The following is a 20,080-nucleotide window of genomic DNA, read 5'->3' as shown; positions in this document are numbered from 1 at the left end:
ACCTGGTGCTGGCGACATGGCCCTGTCCATTTCCGAGGCTCAGGCTGAGCTGATCAAGTACGCTTTTCTTTTTCTTCTTCCTTCATCCCGCCTGGTTGAGTTCTCGCTATGCAATGCATGATACTGACTGGGCACGCAGCTCGTTGGCTCCCGACGATATCCCACACAAACTACGATGCGCCAACTGCAGCAAGCTGGCTGTCAACGCCCTACGGCTGCCATGTTGTGAACAAGCCATCTGCGAAACATGTACGTTTGTTTGGTCGAACTCTGCTGTCGATCAAGGCTCTTTGGGATCAGCTCTAATCGTGGATAGGCCACTCGAACCTCCCCCAGTCATGCCCCGTTTGCGAGCATTCTCCGTTATCCGCTGCGGATTGTAACCCCAACAAGTCTCTGCGCACTACCATCAGAGTGTTCCTGCGCACAGCGGAGAAGAAGCGAGAGGCATCTCGGCCAAAGGAATCCAATGACTCTACGCCTCCGACACCGGTCGATGCACCGAAACCATTGCTACCCGACGAGAGAGCCTCGACCTCTGTAGAAGGGCCGGTCGAGAAGGCAGTCGATGCTAGTGGAGAAGCGCCTGCACAAGATACGGATACGGCGCCGCAGCAGGCTGATGAGCCAGTCACTGGCCACGAAGAGGAGAAACAGGTATGAGCTTCACCGTTGATCAGCCAACCGAAACCTGTGATCAATATACTAATCTACCGCATCGCCTGCAGCATGAGACGGCACTAATCAGCGCGGAAGAGCCCTTGAAAGAGCAACCAATTGCTTCTCCTGAAGCTCAGGAAACCGAGGGCCCCGCAGAGGAAGGCGATGGCGCGGCCAACAGTCAAGAGCAAGACGCGGTTGCCGAGGGTGACGATGGTGCCGACCAAACCGGCAACGACCAAGAGCAATATGGTGCATCTGATGCAGCGAACGGTGGATTTCAACAGAACATGATGTTTCCTGGTGGAGATTTCAACCAAATGCAAATGATGATGGCCATGCAAAATGGAATGGGGCCCAATTCCTTTGGTGGGTTTCCTATGATGGGTAAGTCTCCTCACCGTCTTGGCTTTCCCATTTGAAGCACTGTTCCAAGTTACTAACCGCACAGTAGGCATGCCGGGAATGGGCATGGACCCGATGCAGAACATGTACATGAACGGAGGCTTTCAAGGCATGGGCATGAACGGCATGGGGGGCTTTGGAGGAGGATTTGGACAAGGCTCCAATGATAACTGGAACGGTGCACAGCAGTCATGGAATTTCGACCAAAATAATTACAATCAAAATGGCCCAGGCATGGGAACTGGTGACTTTGGGAATTTTAACTCAGGATTCCAGACAGGATACAATCAAGGTAATTATGGCCACTTCAATGATTATCGTCGCAACAACTACGGTCGTGGCCGTGGGCGCGGCCGCGGATTCTATGGGGGGTATGGCCGGGGTGGCTACCATCAACAAGGCGGCGCCATGAACTATCATGACCAGGGCCAATATTCCCAGTACAACCAAGGACAAGGGGCAGCAGCCTTCCAAGGCCAAGGTGACGCTGGGCAGCAACTGACTTCGACGGCGGCAAGTGCTCAGGCTGACGAGAATGCCAACGAAGGCGCAAGCCAGGCCAAGGCATCGGATGCCCAAGGTACTGACGGGTCCAAACAAGATCCCTCCGAATCTGCATCTCGTGAGACCCTAGGCAATGAAGCTTTTCCCGCCGGCACCATGCGCCCGTCAACAGCCCAATCAGACGGATTTAGTATGCAGAACCGAAATGGTGTTGCGGCCATCCGCTCCATTTTGACGGCGCCGGATGCACCTATTAATGCTCCCAAGGGCCCCAAGGCCATGCGTCAAGGATTGCCTAATACTAGCCTGCTGAATCTGCGAGCCAGGGGTTTCCAAGTTGAAGATAGTGGCTTGCCGGTGCAAAAACCAGCTGCCGTCATATCACAGCCGCCACAGGCATCGCCGTCGAACCCAACTACTCAACCGGGCTCTAGAAGTAGTACCCCTAACCTTGACAAAGTGCGAGACCGTGATCCCCAGCGTGATCGCAGCAAGGAGCGACCCAAAGATCACGATAAACGTGATAGAGGGGGGCCAACTGAAGACCCCAATGGCGCTCAGGAGCGAGACCGGGAGCGAGACCGAGTAGATCGCGACCGAGGCAGAGAGCCAGAGCGCTCCGGCTCGAGAATTAGTAGTAGAAGCCGAAGCCTAGACCGCAGCAGCCGCAGCCCAAGTCGCAGCCGTGGACATAGGGGCTCCCACAGGCGACAGCGGCGTCAGCCATCCGAGTCTGTAGGAGAGGAAGACAAGGACGACTCTTACCGCCGGAAGAAACATCGGAGCAGTAGAAGACATTACTACGACGAGGATGATGAGCAGTCGTCTCAACGGCCAAGGGAGGATAAAGCAGTTGAGCGATCCAGATCGGCCTCTCCCGATGATGCCAAACGCTCCAGCCACCGCAGCCGCAAAGATAAGGACAAGGACCGAGACTACGAGCGGCGCAAGGACAAGTACAGAGATGAAGAGGATGATCGCCAAAGATCAAATCACCGGTCATCTCACCGGGACCGGGGAGACTACGAACACGCCTCCAGACGTCACGACAAGGAGAGAGAGCGCGACAAGGATAGCAGCAGTGGCCGCAAGGAGAAGGACCGCAAGGACCGATACCGAGATCGGGATCGAGAGCGAGATCGTGACCGAGACAGGGACCGAGACCGAGACCGAGACTACGGCAGCCGACACGGAAGTGGCAGTAGGAAGCACTCGGTTGATGGCACTGCCACTCCCAGCGGCGACAAGGGCTTTGACCCGCCCACGGGCCCGCGTGGCTTTGACATCAAGGGGGGCCCTCGAGGTACCGGGGCCGGCTCCGCCCCGCAGAAAGACGCGCATACTCTGGAAAGAGAAGCGCGGAATCGCGAGCGTCTGCTGAAAGAAGCCCAGCGCATGGCCGGGCTCGCGGGACTGGCGGGCTCGAAACGTAGCCGAGACGATGCCGATGACGGGGGCCGCAAGGGGCGACGCAGCCGGCGCAACGACATTGTCGACGGGGACGGCGAGGAGCGGATGCGGAGGTTGGAGGCTGAGAGGGAGGGAGGACGCTGGGGTTAGAAGCTCTTCTGGACGGAAACAAAACACGGCGGAAGTCAGCCTGACCCAGACGAAAAACAATTTCTTGTTAGCGGATCACATGGACTTTGCACAAGTATCGATGAAGAAAAAGAAACTGGATGGCCGCTGAGGAGGTTACGAGAGAGAGAGAGACTCGATCAACTTGGCTGGACTTGAATGACGATGGAGCAAATATCGACTCCAGATACAATTGGGAGCCTAAAGGCTAGCATGTTTGTAAATACATACATATGTGGTACAACAAGAAATAGTCAACAACTATCTTGCATTTATTTGACTCGATTTTTTCAAAACATATCGTGAAGACATACATATAAAGCATCAAAGTATTGGGTCAATATTTGTTCATGACCTGGCTTGGTAAATATGTAATATTTCTCTCTCCTTCTAGGCTTGTATTCCCCCCCCCTCCAAAAAAGCAACGCCGGTTCGCATATATGATATATGTATAGCTAGAAGTGCTCAAAATGTAGCTCAAGTATATTCCAAGTTTTTTTGCATGTCCATTCCTTTTCAGTCATGGACCAACTACCGCCCTTTTTATTCGAATGTTGAAAGCAATCCTATACACACTTACACTCCATAGCTTTCCCCCCTGAGAGAAAGGGGGGCCCATGGCTATGATTCACCTAGTATATACCCTGAGTGCGATATTGGAAAGTATCATACCTATTTTTGAGCATGTTAGTCGTTCCGTTTCTTCCCTAGCCAGAAAACAAAAAGGGGGGGATCTATATAACTCACAATCGCGTGTAATAACTGCCGTACGACTTGGCAATCAAGTCCGTCTCAACAAAGTTCTCCGCCTCGTCGGCACTGAGATGCAGCTGGAAGCGCTGGCGGAGGGTCGTCGTGGCATGCGTGACGCCGACGGCGAAGCAGGGCATTTTCGAATCCCGGCCCATCATGGCCACGAGGTCGATGATGTAGTCCGCTGACCGTCGAAGGGCTAAGACAGGTTTGTAAGTAAAAAACTTTTCCAAAGAATTGAGACAAATATGTTGCCTCTTCTTTTGGTTTACAACATGGAATGAACTTACCCTGAAAAGCTTGTTTACACAACTTCTTGTAATCTTCAAAGTCTTGTGAGCCCACGCCTCCAAGGACATCTACGTACTCGTGTGTGAGCTTGAAAGGCGCAGCTTCGAATCCAACCGATCCGGGCGAGTTGGAGAGCATGAATCCAAAGTCGATGTGAATAATGTGGCCCTCGCTGTCAATCAGCACGTTGCCGTTATGCCGATCTTTAAGCTGTAGGACGTAAGAGATGATGCTGTATGCCGCTAATGAACGTTTGAACGCCTCGAGACCAGCCTTGTAGGGCTTGCTGTCAGGCTGGCCAAAAGCCTTGATGAAGTGGTCCTTTAGCGTGGCAATTCGATGCCGGGGGTTATTTCCAGCCTCAATCGATGCGAGCGTAAGACTTCGCTTGAGCGAGTGCAGGGACACACCGTTGGCAATCGTTTCAATGAGGCCAGACGACTCTCCGGTTACGAGAATGCGCATCAACTTGACCCAGACGTCCACCTTTGCGTCCACCCAAATCTTGTGACAGACATTGATGAGCTGGCATGCGAAAGCCTCTTGCCGCAAATCGGCACCCGTCTTTACAATGACGCTCACGAGATCCCAGTTCTTCATCCATCCGTAGGGCGACGATTTGCGAATTCGCTCCTTCTTGGCCTCCCAGGCTTCTCCAAAGACAGCCGCACTAGGGTCGTCGCGATCACCACGACGCTGGACGCCTCCCGTCTTGATGTCGTTCTCCATCCTTTCTCTGCCCGCACTGGCGTTGATATTGGGGTCAATTGGTGCCGCCTCTTCTTCGTCCAGATCCGGGTCTATGGCTTGTATGGCGCTGGCTGTGCTGGCCTTGGCCATGATGGTGTCAAATGTAGGGCCGTGCTCATCTGCGTCAAAGCTCTGCTCCTCGAGGCTTTGCATGCTCGCAATGATCTTGGCTCGAATCGCAGCCACTTCGTGTTTTGGTCGTTTGCCGCTCGTGGCCTCGAGCTGAGCCAGCATCTGCGACGCTGTCCTCATGTGTGTAGCCAATGCTGAGAAATCTGGCTGGTCGGCGCGAGCCATGTTGAGTGTCATCCGTCGCCTAGAGCCAGGACTGGGAGATCTAGAAGAGTACGGCCCTGAGGTCCGTGGTGTAATGGCATCCAGTGTTGTAGATGCGGTTGTTGCTCCGCTAGAGAATCGTTGGTCAGTAGAGTGCTTTGAGTGGTAGCCGAGAGACGAAGGGTCGTCATCGAAAGCCTTGAGGAGAGGCGAGCTTCCCAAATCACCAGAAGTTGGTTCGAACACGCTGTCTATGATTGGCTCGGGAGGCGGAACGACCTGAGCGACCCTAGGTATCTCTGAAGAGAGGTCAAAAAGTCTTTTTGAGGGCCCGCTGCCGCCAAGGAGACTGGTCAACAGCCGCTGGTTATCCGGAACCTCGGGATCAAAGCTAAAGTCCTCTCTCAGTACCTCGATCATTAGTAAATATGGCACCTTCTCAGCGCTGTTCAGGACCGTTGCCTCGGCGGGATTGAGCCGTACGATTCGATGATGGCGACTCTTGCCCGGCGCCCCGTCAATCAGGGTCGGCGGGCAAATGATGGGGATATCGATCTCGGCTGGTAAGTCTCTTCCAATCAGGGCCAACTCAGCTCGCAGAGCGCTCATACGGGCGGGTTTCGGCACGGCGACCAGTCGGTTGGAGATGCCTTCAAGCGCGGACAAGAATTGAGTTTGTGATCTGAAGTAATGTTGCCTCAGGAGCTGTGATTTCTGGGCTGGTGACAAACTTGTAGCACCCAAACCCGATTTGAAGTGGTGAGAATGCCTTCTATGGATGCCATCTGTAGGCCTTGCGTTTATCCCCGCAGAAACGGGAGTTGCTGGTCGAGATGGGCCTCTTGGGGATGGTAGAGGTAGAGATGCGGTGCTGAGTCTCGCTTCCAGGGATTTCATCTCCAGGGCAGACGGTCTTTTCGAGTCCGGGTTCAACGGTGAACGAGAGGCTGGTGCTTGGGAATTAACTCGTCGTGTTGATGGTCGGCTGTCCAGGCTGTTATCGGATGCGCTCGGGGATAACGGCTCCTTGGCCCGCCGGGATTTCGAGATTGGACTGGTGACGGTGTTTGCCCTCGTGGGCTTTGTCGAGGAAGCCTTTGCCGTGGGCTTTGGAGTTTCGCTTCCGTCCGAATTATCCTCTGTGATGGGTTGCGGCTTTCGAGCCTGCGCGACAGCAAGGGGGCCGGCCCATCTCGGTATCATTGGCAGGGCCACACTCGCAAGGACAAAGCTGGAGAGCACCGTGACGGGCAGGACGTTTTCCTTGATCTTGTGGTGCCGCGCAGTGTCTGCAAGTCCAAACACGATGTGCTGCACCTTGTTGTAGACTCGACGACATGTCTGAAAGGCATTAGACTGCGGATTCGACGACAGATCATGCAGATATGTCTGGAAGAGCCAAAACGTCTGTAGCAAGCAACTAGGTCAGCATTCCGGTAGGCGCGAACAAGCCTTGTGTCGTTTCCTCTTATGTCGCACTCGGCGACTTATTTGGCTATAGCATTTTCGTAGTACGTACCAACAATGCGGCGGTCACAGACTCCTCGCATAAATCCAACAAGAACTCCTCCAGAGCCATTGACTCGTTGTCGACGCTTATGATGAGGTGGCATAGCTGCGGCAGGAAGAACTCGATGTCCTCGTAGGGGAACTGTCGCAGCTTGTTGCACAGCACATAGTGAATGCCTACATGGTCGGCATAGCGGCTACGAGGCAGCAAAGGGCACGGGTTAGCTTATACACACAGAGGCTTTGCTATTGCTGAGCTATTGGAGCTATGCAAAAGCTCCAGGACAGGAAAGACGGCCACTCACGACAGGTAGGAGACGGAGAGGAAGGGATTCGCATTGAAGACGTCGGATTCGAGGAATCGCTGCAGCAAGTCCCACGACATTGGGTCACGCGAGGCAGCACGAAGACGCTGAGGGATGAGAAGGATCGAATTGGCGGTTGCGATGGCGGTGCCTCATCTAGATGAGGGCGGAAGGCGAAGTAGGATTCAGCCGGTCTCGCATGGCTCTCGAAGCGGGGGATTGGAGATAGAAGCCAGCTCGTTCGTTGTACGGTACAGCGCGCATACAACTGGCAGCAGGGCAGATGTAAGAATCAAAGTCGAAGTTGAGGGGAAGAGTAGAGTTAGAGTAGAGCAGAGTAAAAGCCTTGGCGTTCGAGGCAGGCGGACGAGGCGGAGATCAATCAAAGTCCAAGTATTTGGTTTGGGCCTCGCACATACTTGGTGCAACACAATTGGAGGAGTGAGTGACCTGTCCACTTGTTACCGCTTTAGTGCCTGACGTTTCTGGCGGCTACCACATTCTACATAGGTCCAGTAGTTACATTAGTAGTAGCACTTGGCACCTCCAGCTGTTTTTTAGGGGTCCGCCAGGGGAGCTGCGTCGGGTGTTTAAAGGCGTCTATTGGAAAATGGTGGCACCGTTTCAATTCCTCTGGGTTTTGCCGTATGACAACTTTTAGCCCGAGTTGGTAGGTGAGTTTGGTTGTGGGCGGGAACACGAAGAGTCCGCCCAGCCCACGCTGGAATCATGTATGTACATGTAATCAATCAATCAATCAAATTAAATCAAACTGCTGGTACCTGGCTGATTTACAATTCAAAGCCCTTGCCATATATTGGTCTGGTGCTTAATTCCGTGAAACAGATTGGTAAATGGACTTTTCGGAGCCCGGAGTAAGGAAACTTTGCTCTCCGAAGTCCTGGCCAGCTGCCTCTCGACTGGAATTGCGAGGAAATTTGTCCGCAGCCACTGAACTTTGCAAGCATCTCGCAACCCAGATTCGTGGTCATACGGAGCGCAGCAGTTCTCCGTCAAGCGGATGCGCACGCAATGTACTCAATTGTACGCGCATGCCATGTGCAGCCAGCAACCCCATCTAGCTACTGTACCGTAAAGGGTTGACCTGACTCTGCTGCACGCACTCCCGGCGGAGGCTGGCCAAAACCGTCCCCTGAACGCTTACTCGCTCACGATCTAGCACCACATAGGAGCCCAAACCCAAGCCCATCCAATGCAATGCAGCTCATCTGATCTGGGCCACCACCAGCAATATACTGTACACGTGCATAAACGGCGGCATTTCGTACGTCGCATTGCAATTGTCTTGCGCATTAGCAGACACAGAAGGACTCCCCATTGGGGCGCCGTTGTGAATACGGAAAAAAACATGTCGACTATGCCGCAATACAATACGGATCGTTGACAGCTCCGTTTCGCCGTCGCAGCCAGCTTGTGAAACACGGCGGCTTCACCCGTCACAAGCCATCCGCTGTATCAGAAACCCCAACCTTGCAAAGGGGGTATACATACATACTACGGTAAGGATCTTGCAACTTACAAGCTGCATGCGCATTTCTGTCTTCTTCGTCTTAAGCTGGAAATACTACTAGGTACCTAGGCAGTGAAAGATGAAAGCTATTATAATAGTGGACATGTGACAATAAAAGAGAAAAAAAAAATGGTTACAGCACCAAGACACCTCACGTAGTTGTCGTGCGCATCTAGATAGGTAGAGGGCCTCACAACTACATGGCCATCTAGAGTTCCACCCCCCTCCCGAATGTGTCCGTCCCCAACGCCGTTGTATGAAAATAACAATATGGTATGTTTTTTGCCAGTAAACGCCAGTCATCCCAATCTTCGTACCCGTCATCAAGCGTGCGTGTTCAAGGTCATTGTACCTTCTTACGACGGCCACCTCTGCCTCGCTTCTTGGGTTCCTCCATCATCTCTTCGTCGGTTTCGCTCTCGGCCTTGGCCTTGGACTTGCTACCCTCCTTCTCGTTCTCGACGCGGCCGACAATCTCTCTAAGAAAGTCCCACTGCTCGTCCGCCTCCACCACCTGCTTCAACATGGACGCCGTCACTCTCTTAGAACCCTTGTCCTTGGCAACATCTGCGCTCTTTGTGACGAGCTGGATCATAAACAGCTCTAATGCCTTGCCCACAGCAATGGGCGTTTGCTGAGCGACCTTGCCTACCTCCTCGTCGGCCTGCATAATCCGCTTGATCCGGGCCGTCGGGAATTTTGTCCGGACAGGAGACGGCTCGACGGCTGGGGTAGGGGGCGGAGGCGCCACTACCTTTCGTGGCGGCATGTCTGAAGATGAGGACGATGGCAGGCCAGCGCTTCCAAAAGATTGGTAGGGGTCGTCCGACGTGGATAATGGAGGCAGCGAAGGTCTGAAAACCCGTTCGTCAGGCCTGTACGATACGGGAGGTGCGGCGTTTTGATTCTGAGCCTCGAAGCCTTGCGCTCGCTGGGGTCGAGTTGGCGGCGGGAAATAGGGTTCGTGTTTAGGCTGGCCGGTGGGTGTCGCTACAGGGGTTTGGGGATAGGCGCCGTAGGGGGGAGGTACGTAGTAGGAGGAAGTGTCGGTTCGTATGGCTCCAAAGTGGTCGGCGGGAGGCTGTATTTTATATCCAGCCTGGCTGTGGCTTGCTGACTCTTGGAGTTGCTGAGGTGCGGCCTGGGTGGGGCTGCCCGAGAAAAACGACGACAGGTCCGGCGACCGTGGCGCGTAATTCGACGTTTCTTCGGCCGACATTGTTTTGGTTTTTTTTCCAGCGGCTGTTTAGCGCTGCTTTAGTGCATCAACCTCGCCTGCTCAGGGCAGTGGCCTGCGCAAATCAGTGGCCCAGGAAACAATGGACCGGGCACCAGATTCTCCTCCGACAGGGAACCTTCGTCTCTTTTTCCTTTTTCTTCCCCAAATCCGTTCCCCTTGCAGCGACGTTTTTTCTGCAGCGGCGGCGCTAGTGCTGGCTGCAGCCGATTTTCAATGCAAAGCGGTCAATCCAATGACACGCTGCGGCGAGGTTGCTATGGATGCTGAGCTGATGCCGAATTCGCGAGGGGGGTGAACGATGGCGATGGCTTTTCGCTGTTGGTTGAGCAGGGGCTGGGCAGAACCCAGACTAATGCACGGATGGATGGTTGATTACTTCTTTTCGTTGTCGCTTTTTCTTTTTCTCTCTCTTGACTCTTCGAAGTCGCATGCCTTCATTTGCTACTCAACTGACTGGTCGCTGGCAGACTGGAAGCAGAGGCGACGACGTTGGTATCAAGGGATGGGACGAAGCCAACTTATATGAGAAGGGTTCTTTTATTCAAAGCTAGACATCTAGCTATTGATGGGGAAAAAGAGGGCCTGTTCTCAGTCGATGGTTTGAGTCGCCTTTTGTCCTTGCCAAAGCCCCTTCTCTTCTCTTCCCTCTTTGTTTGGAAACTCTTTCCCGGGTTTCTTTCTCGCTAGTGGGGAAAGGGAAGGCGTCTAGAAAGATCCTGCCGAGCAAGTCTTGTTGCGATTTATTTCTTTATTTCTTTTGGGGAATCAGATGCGCGACGTGAAACGCCGAGTGGCTTTTCGCAGTCAGACGACGTCTTAGCAATATTTCAGCTAAGAGGAGTGAGAGTGAGAATGAGAGTGAAGATGAGGGTGAAGATGAAGGTGAAGATGAGGGTGAGACTGAGAGTGAGACTGAGAGAAATATTCTGAGGGGGATACAGTCAACAGCTAATGAGATGCTACACCAAGGCCGGACAGCGAAATGTCACAGAACGGCTTTCGGTGACAGAGCGCTCACCGCGGACCAAAAGTGGAAATGGGGGTGGCTGCGATGCGGCGTTTGGCCCTTTGCGCGCATGAGATTGAAGTGCATACGGCCTTGGGGGCTTCGTGTGAGGGGTCATTTTTTGGCAGCGACAGCAGGGAATGGCCGGGCGTTTATATGTGCATCCGTTAGCATTGAGCCTGAGCTCGGCCTGCTGGGCTAATGGCCAAGTTGCACCAAATCGGGAGGGGGCGACAGCCACGAGGAGTTCGATTCGCAAACTGCACTGCTCGGAGCACACAAGAGGGAGGTCGAGGTAACCAACACCAACGCCAGCTGGACGCCCGCCCTAGGCTGAGCTACCGAGAACGGAGAACTGCCTTGGACGAGACCTGGGAGCCGTGGCTGGTAGCACCGCTGATGACGGGTCTGAGAGGAGGTGGGAGGGGAGGGGGTGTGTCGCTATGAAGGTTGAACAGCCTCGAATATTTGGGGCTCACCTCACCACAGCATATTGGATCCAATCCAATGCCCTTTTCCCTCCTTCAGACAAAGAGGTCGAGGACGTGTGGCATCGCATCTGGCGTGGGCGTGGCGTTGGGTCGATGCGGCTCTTGGATGACATGACACGCCCATTCCATTTTCCATTCACCACGCAGCCTTGTTTGTCGTCATGCAACCGCGTTTGCATTTGCATTCGCACCTCTTCACGTCATGGTTACTGTCCAATACCTCGACCTACCGCCAACCCGCGCGCCTTGCTTACTGCTACTCGTACATTGTTTGATTGTCCATATCTTTCCATCGTCAAAGGCGCTTCTCCTGGCACGCAAGGGATGTGCGCATTCTCTCCGCCCATTGCCAGGCTCGCATCTCGCCCTTGGCCTGTCTTGACGCAAACCTGGCATGCTGACGAGCCTCGTCGCATCATCTCATCTCACTCGAGTAGATGTGTCCAATCAGTCCCAGCTAAAAGCTCAACTGTGCGTGGCTGGCGCTAAGCTGCCTGGAGCTGCCTAGACACGATGCAGAACCCGCACCAGGCACCGAATCGCACCGTCGGTAAGCAAGCATCTCCTTGATCCCATTTTCAACCAATCAACTACATCATCAACCATGTTTCCTCTCTTCTTCCTTCCTCCCCTGGCTGTGCGATGATAAAAACTAGTGAGCTTTAAATCTGAGCTGATCAGGAAATGACGAAGCCGAGCCCCCAGCGCTCTGGTTCCCGACTTTCCGTGTATTGGTCACCATGATTACATTGTTGAACTTGATCTAATCTGACAGCCTCCCATCCCACTTTACTTTGCCTGCCGGTGCTTTATCGAATCGTTTTCTAATTTCCCCTACTATAGTCCGCAGCCCGTACAGCCGCTTCCTCCTCGTGCTGGACAGGAAAAGCGACGCCACGGGCCATGCATGAATCGCACCGTCGAACCGCCGAGCTTCGATTTCAACCTTGCCGGCGCCTAGACGCCCCACGAAGTTCTCGATATCCGGTGCCAGGACCTCTTCTCCGCCGTATGTGATGAAGTAGCCGCGCTCTGGGCTGGCTGCTTTCCACAGCTTGACGTCGTCACACCTTCCGGGCGACGCCATGCCGCCATGTATCATTGTGTCTCCAGCGTATTGGTGCCCGTACTTCCAGAGGGTGCCTCTATTCAAGTAGTCGACAGGGGATGGGAAGTGGAGGCTCGAAGCTAACGTGATCCAAGGAGAGATGAGCATGGCCATTCGCGGTATGGCAAAGTCTGGTCGAATCCCCTCCGGCATGCCCTTCTTGCCCAATTTAACTCCCATAGCCTGCTGGCTCTGCACCTGCATCCCAACCTCGAGCAGCATGCTGAGGATCAACGTGCCACCTGCAGAGTCTCCAGCAACACACACCTTGGAGGCATCCTTGGCCACCTCTAACACGTGCTTGTAGCCCTGTAGCGTCTGGAGAATCTGCGTAGGATAAATCTCATCCGGAACTAGGCTGTAATCCAAAGCAAAGATGGCAGGGTTTTGGTACCCGGCATCAACCAATAGGCTATGCCATGCCAGTAGAAACTCAAAGTAGAAGTAGCTCGATCCCATGGCAAACCCGCCGCCTTGTCGTAGCATGCATGTGTTAGCGCACTCCGGCAACTCGCGTATGGAACAAGTCTTACCATGGGCGTAGTAAATCACAATATCTGGCTCATCCTCGCCGCGCTGTTTGATCCAGATGCCCTTGACCTTGGCGTCTCCCTGCATACGGAACGTTAGCCAGGCACGTGAAGTTTCAAAAAGGGGGTGTGGTGTGAACCTCTCCAATGGTTTCTTCTTTCCAATAGACTGGAAAGTCTTTAAATCCATGTCTCTTCATGCGCCATCTCAAAAAAGGTAGCGCCACGTCCTTGGAAAAGAAGACCCTGCCGACGTTGGCTGGTATGCTGGCGAATGCATATCGCACGCACCGGATCACGACATCTTCGAAGATGGTAGAGCCTTTGAGGTACGAAGACTTGTGGGAGGCATAGCTCCTGCAATAGCGGTTCCACACGAACTGGATAGGAAGCGTGACCACTGTAACACGATATTATAATTGTCAGATTAAATTGTCTCAGCTGTTGTGATTCCCCATGGATGGCACCATAGCTTGTATATCAGATGGGCGCGGCGTACATAGAAACGGGATGACCCTGATGACGACGGCTGCGGTAGGGAAGAAGCCTGCTTGATAGAGGAGCTGTGGGGCGAGGTAGATACAGAAGACGAGGCAGTCGATGAGAGATACGGGCCCGAGGATCATGATGGCGGTGGGGTGCTCATAGCGGTTTATTATAACAAAGATTATTGTTTGGGGGTCGGATTCAAGTCATAAGGAGTAGTGAGTGAATGAACGAATGAGGTTAGGAACAGCCCTGAGTACTCTGTAGGTTGGACAAAGAAAAGAAGAAAAGAGAATAATAGAGAATAATAGGAACAAAAGGAAGAAAAGTAATTTAGTATTCGAAGACGGTAGTATACAAGAAAATGAGGAAAAAATTAAAGAGAGTGAGTGAGTGTAAGAGTAATGTGAAGAAATGAGTATGAAGGAACGAAAGTAACACAGCAATTAAAGGAAGCAAAATTCGAGACAAGGACACCGACAACTTTAGGTAATATTCAACAAAAAAACACCGCCGTGCCGGGGGATGGGGGGCGCCGGCAGCGCAGATTACAAGTAAAATCTGGGGTGATGCCTCTAATATTAAGGGTCAATCAAATCCTCCGAGTGGCTCACAAAGGGCTCCCCCCCGCTGCCCCGATTTGAGAAAGCCCCGGATCGGGCGTCCTATAACGGCAACTATTTGGGAAGGTTGTTGCTTTAATTTGCTTTGCAAGACGTGGGTGGCTTATGTTTTGTATTTAGAAGAGTGATTTGTTCAGTACATTTTCGTTTATGTAGGAGGCGCGAACGAAGGATTCTGCTTGAGGCGTGCGATTTTGGGATGGATATGGGGGTGTTTGGGTAATTCAATGTGTTGGGATACAGGGCTCTATTGCGAGTACGAGATTGGTGGCCATTACATAATACGGACACGAAGCTGGCTGCTTGAGCGCTGGGCCTCCCCCTGTCAATCAGACCGGGCCCTTTTAGGCTCTCACCATCGCCGTGGCTTCGATCAATTAAGCTGAGCATCTCAATCCGGAAACGATGGGGGATCAGAGCACCCTGCAGACCATTGCGGACGCGCCGTTCCCCTTGACCGAGGTGGACAAATGGGTGCTGTCGCAGTCGGACGAGGATTACAAGCTTCACGATTGGGACGACCTCAAGCACATTATCGGTGTGTGAATTCACGCTCTCTGGGCTTCATTTGTTCTATCAAGAAGGTGGCGATGACATTGCTCATTCACGCTAACACGTGCTGAAAAGACACAAATCAACTTGAAATTCTGAAAAGAAAGCCCTCGGATCTTCGCCGTTACATTTCTTGGACTGCAGAGACCAAGGCCAAGTATGGCACTATAACTGAATACATCCTCCAGAACCGTCTGCCCAAGGCATGGGGGCTGCCGCCGTTCACGCCCGAATCCCAAATCCCCTTTGCTGCTTCGTCGGACTACAAGGTCCTGCTGAATGATTGGCCTTATGGATTGGCACCTGGAATCACGCACATTGTTGTGTGGACTCGCACCCAGATTCCCACTGACCCTGAGTCGGGAGACTTGACGGTTGAGAGCAGAGCTCAGGTCGAGACGTTTGTCAACGATTACTTCATTAAGAAACTCGGGCTTGGAGGAGAGCATCAGGTGCTATGGTTCAAGAACTGGGTTGCCTTGCAGAGCGTGCGGACTCTGGAGCATTTTCACGTGCTGGTCCGCGATGTTGATGATGATATGCTGGAACGCTGGACGGGAGAGCGACCTCAACGGGGGTGAAGAATGAGTTGATAGACCCTAGACACTTGTTTTCGCATAATTCCCCAGCCATTCGAATAGACAGACCACCCCAAATAGATCCATATATAGTATCTAAGCTGTCCTTCGTGATCGACGGTTCCCCTGCGGCGCAGCATTGCCGGCGTCGCCAGTACCTTGCATCTGGGCCATTGCATTCTTGCCCATGCCGAAGAGTCCATAAGCCAGGTAGGCACCGTAGGCAGGGACCACGGCAAATAAGAGCCAGCCCCAGTTTCCAAAGAGGATGACGGAAACGATCGATGCCCATGTCACCCATATGACATCAAACATGTACTCCGTCAAGCCGGCAGCCGCCAGATCTTCTCCCGACGTCTTGAGGGCCCCCGTTGCAGCATCGTATTTGGGTCGACCGGAAGATTCCAAGATGAATTCGCAGATGAAGCTCGGGACCGAGAGGAGGCCGTAGACGAGGAGAGAGCGAGACCGGAGCAGGAAGTGGGAGAGTAAGAATAGCACGTGGACGACGAGGGATCCGATGTGCAGGTTGTTTAGAGACGCCGCGTTGGACTTTGCGCGGTCCTTTTTTGCTTTTTGAGCCATTGTTTGAATTATTCAATCGGGTGTTGAATGGCGCAGGGTTTTGCAACTGGAAGCTTTGGTGAAATCTGGTTTCTTTCGACTTGTGGAGAGGTTACAAGGTTGCACCAGCTCCAAGCTTGGCGCAAAGAAGGCTGGGGTTTGGCTGTGGCGCCCTCGTGTGGCGGTATGTTGTCAACATGCTCGGTAGTGGGGGCTGACATCACCCGCCAACGATGCAGTGGCACGACGCAGGCGGGATACAGTGGGCTGGGCGCCTGGTTCTTTAGCGGGCTGCCCGCTATCCCTTCACTGGTGGCCCCTGTTGCTAGGCAATGGCAGTACGTCGCGCCTGGGGCCAACCTAAACCACCACAACATCTGAACCTTGCGCGCCGCGACTCGGCCAAAAGTCACAAACCTTCACGCTCCCTTCCCTTTTGCCTGCCCACTTCGAACCCGAAATCCAAGACGCTGTCCGCTGCCAGGCGCTGAGAATTCGCCTGTCAGAACTCCTTCAGCGCAGAGGCAGCCAAACTCGCACCGGTTCAGGAGTCTGTTTCTCCTCGAAGCCGCTGTTCAGCCTTTCAATCCCATTCACGCTCGCTAAGACCCGCCATTCCATTCCGCCCGCGGGACGTCTTTTCCGCCTTGTGACGCACGGCCGCTTGCAGCGCTCTTGTCTTTCCTATATCGATATAGGAAAAGGAGGCCGAGTGACTCGGGACTGAAGACGGAGCGTTCAGAGCCGTGTATATGCTTCACTACCGCCGATAGTATCGTTGTTTATTCGAACCTCGCCGATTTGCGCCTATTGGCCGCCTTTGTCTCGAACATTTCATACGCAACATATCTTGTCTACTATTTTGGCTTCTTTCTCGAGATCCTATAGCGACTGATAGTATCACGACGGTGCGGCACGACCTGTCCGAGAAGTTTAACGGCCCGGTGTTGCCCCTCGTCACCTTTGATATTCTAAAGTCGACAAGCGTCTCATGGCCCCGATACATCGGTGACAACCTTGCCAGTCTTCAGCGACTTATACCATCACCGCCAGGATGGCGCCAAGTCCGACTGCCGTCGGGAGCCTTCTGGGGCAGGTGGTTCATTATCACCTCGACAACGGCTCATACGACAATGCACTCTTCTTTGCCGAACGATACGCAGCGCAAGATTCTCGATCAAGTGAAGCCGCCTACCTCCTGTCACTATGTCATCTCCGACTTGGCGACCACCGATCCGCCTACGACGTCAGCAAGCCGGCGGGATATCGCGGCGTAAACTTGGGCTGCATTTGGGTCTTTGCCCAAGCCTGCTTGGCGCTAGAGCGATTCAAGGACGGCATCACAGCTTTGGATAAGGCTAAAAGCTTGTGGTCGCAGAAAAGCACCATGGGCAAGCACAGCGCGACCACTCGATCTGCGTATCCCGACGCTCCTGCGGTTCTTTGCCTGCTGGGGAAACTTTACCGCGGCTACGACGATAAAAAGAGAGCCGTGAGCTCTTTCGAGGAGGCGTTGAAGCTGAACGCCTTCCAATGGGACGCCTTCAAGGCTTTATGCGACATGGGCGTCAAGATCCGAGTGCCCAACATCTTCAAAGCCAGCGACAGCCTATTACAGAACCTCGGCCAGGACTTGACTACGTTGGTACATGTCGAGCTGAGCCAGAGTACTACCACCACCTTGACCTCCTTTGAACAGCCTGCTCCGAAAAAATCATCTATGAGATCTATGGCATCTGACACGACCGCTGATCCGTTCGGCGTCAGCTTTTCCGCCGGAGATATGACGCCCATGTCTGAGAACATGTTGGTAAATTCAGAGAGCGACTTTATCACCAAGATGCATAACTCAAAGCTTAGAGTTGCTAATTCGGCTAGCAATCACCAGTCTGAAATGGAAGGACTTGAGACCCCAACAGGGCCACCGGCAGAGGCAATGATGTCCCGGTCTAATAACCTGCAGGAACCACCCCATGCGCCCACAAGGAGGACCCGAAACGTCCAGCACATGGACCAGACGCTCGAGGCACCGCCACGAATGAACTATCGAATGGGATCGAAACGAAACGCTGCCCCGCGGGAGAAGAGCAACAGCCAAGAGCAGCCGATGGAGCCCATCTCAGATGCCCCCAGCGCTCCTACCGGCAACTCGCGATCCAGCGTCATTTCGACAACTGATAGGAAACGAACGCTCGCCGGCCATCCGGTATCACGATCAACCAACAACGAGGAGCATGCAACCAGACGAAGTGCCCGATTGATAAAGCCGTCGGCCAACAAGACGAACTTGGCAACACCAGCTCCTACAGGGCCCCCTGCTGGACGAGAGTTGAAAAAGGCTAGACCCCCGGTCTCTCGAATCGTTCGGCCGGGTTCTAGTGGCTCCAACAACGTCGGGAAGGTTATTAGCGGGAACCGAAACAGGCTGGAAGACCACACCGGTGACGGAGAATACGGAGAGATGGGCAAGGCTCAGGAGGCCCCGCCTCATCCGGTCCCCAAGATTGCAGAGCCTGATACGGCAAGGCTCGAAGAGGCTTTGAGATGGGTAATGGATCTGATGAAGAAGCTGGGAAGCGGGTACTATTTCCTGTCCCAGTTCCAATGCCAAGAGGCTGTACAGGCGTTGAGTGCATTACCTGCAGTTCATCAAAGCTCGCCCTGGGTTCTGGCGCTGATGGGACGTGCTCACTACGAGCAGGCATCATACGCCGAGGCCGAGAAGTACTTCCGGAGAATGCGAGCTCAGGCTCCGTCACGGCTGGAAGATATGGAGGTATATTCTACCATTCTCTGGCACCTGAAGCGGGAGACGGAGCTCTCCTTCTTGGCTCACGAGCTCGTGGATGCCTCATGGCACTCCCCTCAGGCGTGGTGTGCCTTGGGCAACGCCTGGTCTCTTGCACGAGACCCTGAACAGGCCCTCAAGTGCTTCAAGAGGGCTACGCAGCTGGATCCAAAGTTTGCATACGGCTTCACGCTGCAGGGACACGAGCATGTAACCAACGAAGAATACGACAAGGCCCTCACGACCTATCGCCAGGCGATATCGGCAGACAAGAGACATTACAACGCTTACTACGGCATCGGGAGAGTCCAACAGCGCCTGGGCGCTTACGACAAGGCGCTCACGCACTTCCAGGCCGCCCATCTCATCAACCCCAACAACGCAGTTCTAGTGACGTGTATTGGAACGGCACTTGAGAAGCAAAAGCAAATCTTACCCGCCCTGCGTGCCTACTGCAAGGCTGTTGAGCTTGCCCCTCGCGCTGCTTCGACACGGTACAAGAAAGCACGAGCTCTCCTTGCGGTTGGGCAGATTGAGGAAGCACAGAAGGAGCTTGTTATCCTCAAGGATCTAGCTCCCGACGAAGGCACAGTGCACTTTCTTCTTGCGACGCTGTACAGGAGTATGAATGAGAAGCAGGAGGCGGTCCGCCACTTTACTATTGCTTTGGCATTGGATCCAAAGGTAAGAGGAAGCTCTTTTCAAGATGGGTTCCCTTACAAAATTAACTAATATGACTTTTTCACAGGCTGGTCCGCAGATTAAGGAGGCGATTGAGAGTTTTGAGGACGATATACCAATGGACGACTCACTGATTTGACGATGCTCATGAGTAATTCTTTTTTTTTTTTAGGAGAGGCTTTGGATGGTTTGTTTTTCTTGGGCATTTGAGAGTAGGGGCGCATAATTCCCACCATGTGTAATATGAACAAAAAAGGGGGCTCGGGTTTTCATTTTTTTTTCCCTTTGAAGAAGAAGACTTTTCATATCTGGTACTCAATTGCTTGGGCACGAGCTTTGAAAGCTCGGCGGCGACTTGCAAAAGGCTAGAATGAGGGGCAAAACTTGAGCTGGAAAGACACGATCACGACATGGGAAGGGGTGGGTGATGAGTCTTTTGGCATGGCATTGGCGTTCTTTGGGGGCCTTGGGAAGCTACTAGGATGGCTTTGGACTAGGGACGAATTGAATTGAGAGCAATGGGTTGGTTTTTGCCTTGCTCTATGTATTGAATACTATAGCACAGGAGAGGAGGAGTATTGGCTGTATACCTTTTTTGCGGGCGTTTGTATCATGATGTGCTGTGATGTGGTGTTTTAAGGGTGATGGATGGTTACCTACCCAGGAACCTACAAGTGTATTATTCCTACTTCCCTACGAGCCTCTTCTTCAATGACCTAAAGAGTATGTTATTATGAGAGCAATGAAAGTTATTACTATTGTAAGGTTGATATGTTTGGTTGAGTTTCATTTGTGATTTGCTCTCATATGCTGTACTTGTAACTCTTGGGGTTTTGCAGCAACAAGTCTCTTTCTGACACGAATAGGATCT

The 20,080-nt window shown here is 53.1% G+C and overlaps 7 protein-coding genes across 7 annotated transcripts; 3 read left to right on the top strand and 4 right to left on the bottom strand.

Moving 5' to 3' along the window:
• Positions 1 to 16: 16 nt before the first annotated feature.
• Positions 17 to 3,129, top strand: T069G_06705 (uncharacterized protein; the record flags this gene model as incomplete). Its single annotated transcript, XM_056173915.1, has 7 exons — positions 17 to 57; positions 140 to 249; positions 317 to 657; positions 729 to 1,047; positions 1,115 to 1,243; positions 1,298 to 2,525; positions 2,610 to 3,129. 7 exons carry the CDS (start codon positions 17 to 19, stop codon positions 3,127 to 3,129), a joined length of 2,688 nt encoding a protein of 895 aa, XP_056027494.1.
• Positions 3,130 to 3,779: 650 nt separating this feature from the next.
• On the bottom strand, positions 3,780 to 7,111 carry T069G_06704 (phosphatidylinositol 3- and 4-kinase domain-containing protein; the record flags this gene model as incomplete). Its single annotated transcript, XM_056173914.1, has 6 exons — positions 3,780 to 3,819; positions 3,895 to 4,099; positions 4,191 to 5,936; positions 6,000 to 6,624; positions 6,737 to 6,923; positions 7,032 to 7,111. The coding sequence occupies 6 exons, from the start codon at positions 7,109 to 7,111 to the stop codon at positions 3,780 to 3,782; spliced, it is 2,883 nt and encodes a 960-aa protein (XP_056027493.1).
• A 1,794-nt stretch (positions 7,112 to 8,905) lies between these two features.
• T069G_06703 (histone-like transcription factor (CBF/NF-Y) and archaeal histone domain-containing protein) lies at positions 8,906 to 9,781 on the bottom strand (the record flags this gene model as incomplete). Its single annotated transcript, XM_056173913.1, has 1 exon — positions 8,906 to 9,781. One exon carries the CDS (start codon positions 9,779 to 9,781, stop codon positions 8,906 to 8,908), a length of 876 nt encoding a protein of 291 aa, XP_056027492.1.
• Positions 9,782 to 12,062: 2,281 nt separating this feature from the next.
• T069G_06702 (steryl acetyl hydrolase domain-containing protein) lies at positions 12,063 to 13,563 on the bottom strand (the record flags this gene model as incomplete). The annotated part of the gene is made up of 5 exons (XM_056173912.1): positions 12,063 to 12,566; positions 12,618 to 12,880; positions 12,941 to 13,019; positions 13,078 to 13,337; positions 13,437 to 13,563. The coding sequence occupies 5 exons, from the start codon at positions 13,561 to 13,563 to the stop codon at positions 12,063 to 12,065; spliced, it is 1,233 nt and encodes a 410-aa protein (XP_056027491.1).
• An 888-nt stretch (positions 13,564 to 14,451) lies between these two features.
• T069G_06701 (uncharacterized protein) lies at positions 14,452 to 15,179 on the top strand (the record flags this gene model as incomplete). The annotated part of the gene is made up of 2 exons (XM_056173911.1): positions 14,452 to 14,584; positions 14,674 to 15,179. The coding sequence occupies 2 exons, from the start codon at positions 14,452 to 14,454 to the stop codon at positions 15,177 to 15,179; spliced, it is 639 nt and encodes a 212-aa protein (XP_056027490.1).
• Positions 15,180 to 15,272: 93 nt separating this feature from the next.
• T069G_06700 (uncharacterized protein) lies at positions 15,273 to 15,761 on the bottom strand (the record flags this gene model as incomplete). Its single annotated transcript, XM_056173910.1, has 1 exon — positions 15,273 to 15,761. The coding sequence occupies one exon, from the start codon at positions 15,759 to 15,761 to the stop codon at positions 15,273 to 15,275; it is 489 nt and encodes a 162-aa protein (XP_056027489.1).
• Positions 15,762 to 16,794: 1,033 nt separating this feature from the next.
• Positions 16,795 to 19,348, top strand: T069G_06699 (tetratricopeptide repeat domain-containing protein; the record flags this gene model as incomplete). Its single annotated transcript, XM_056173909.1, has 4 exons — positions 16,795 to 17,385; positions 17,440 to 17,550; positions 17,704 to 19,212; positions 19,277 to 19,348. The coding sequence occupies 4 exons, from the start codon at positions 16,795 to 16,797 to the stop codon at positions 19,346 to 19,348; spliced, it is 2,283 nt and encodes a 760-aa protein (XP_056027488.1).
• Between the last annotated feature and the right edge of the window lie 732 nt (positions 19,349 to 20,080).

The sequence above is a fragment of the Trichoderma breve genome, chromosome 4 (genome assembly GCF_028502605.1).
Source record: "Trichoderma breve strain T069 chromosome 4, whole genome shotgun sequence".
Lineage (NCBI taxonomy): Eukaryota > Fungi > Ascomycota > Sordariomycetes > Hypocreales > Hypocreaceae > Trichoderma > Trichoderma breve.
The sequence above is the reverse complement of the archived record's forward strand: the minus strand, read 5'-3'. Positions and strand labels throughout refer to the sequence as shown.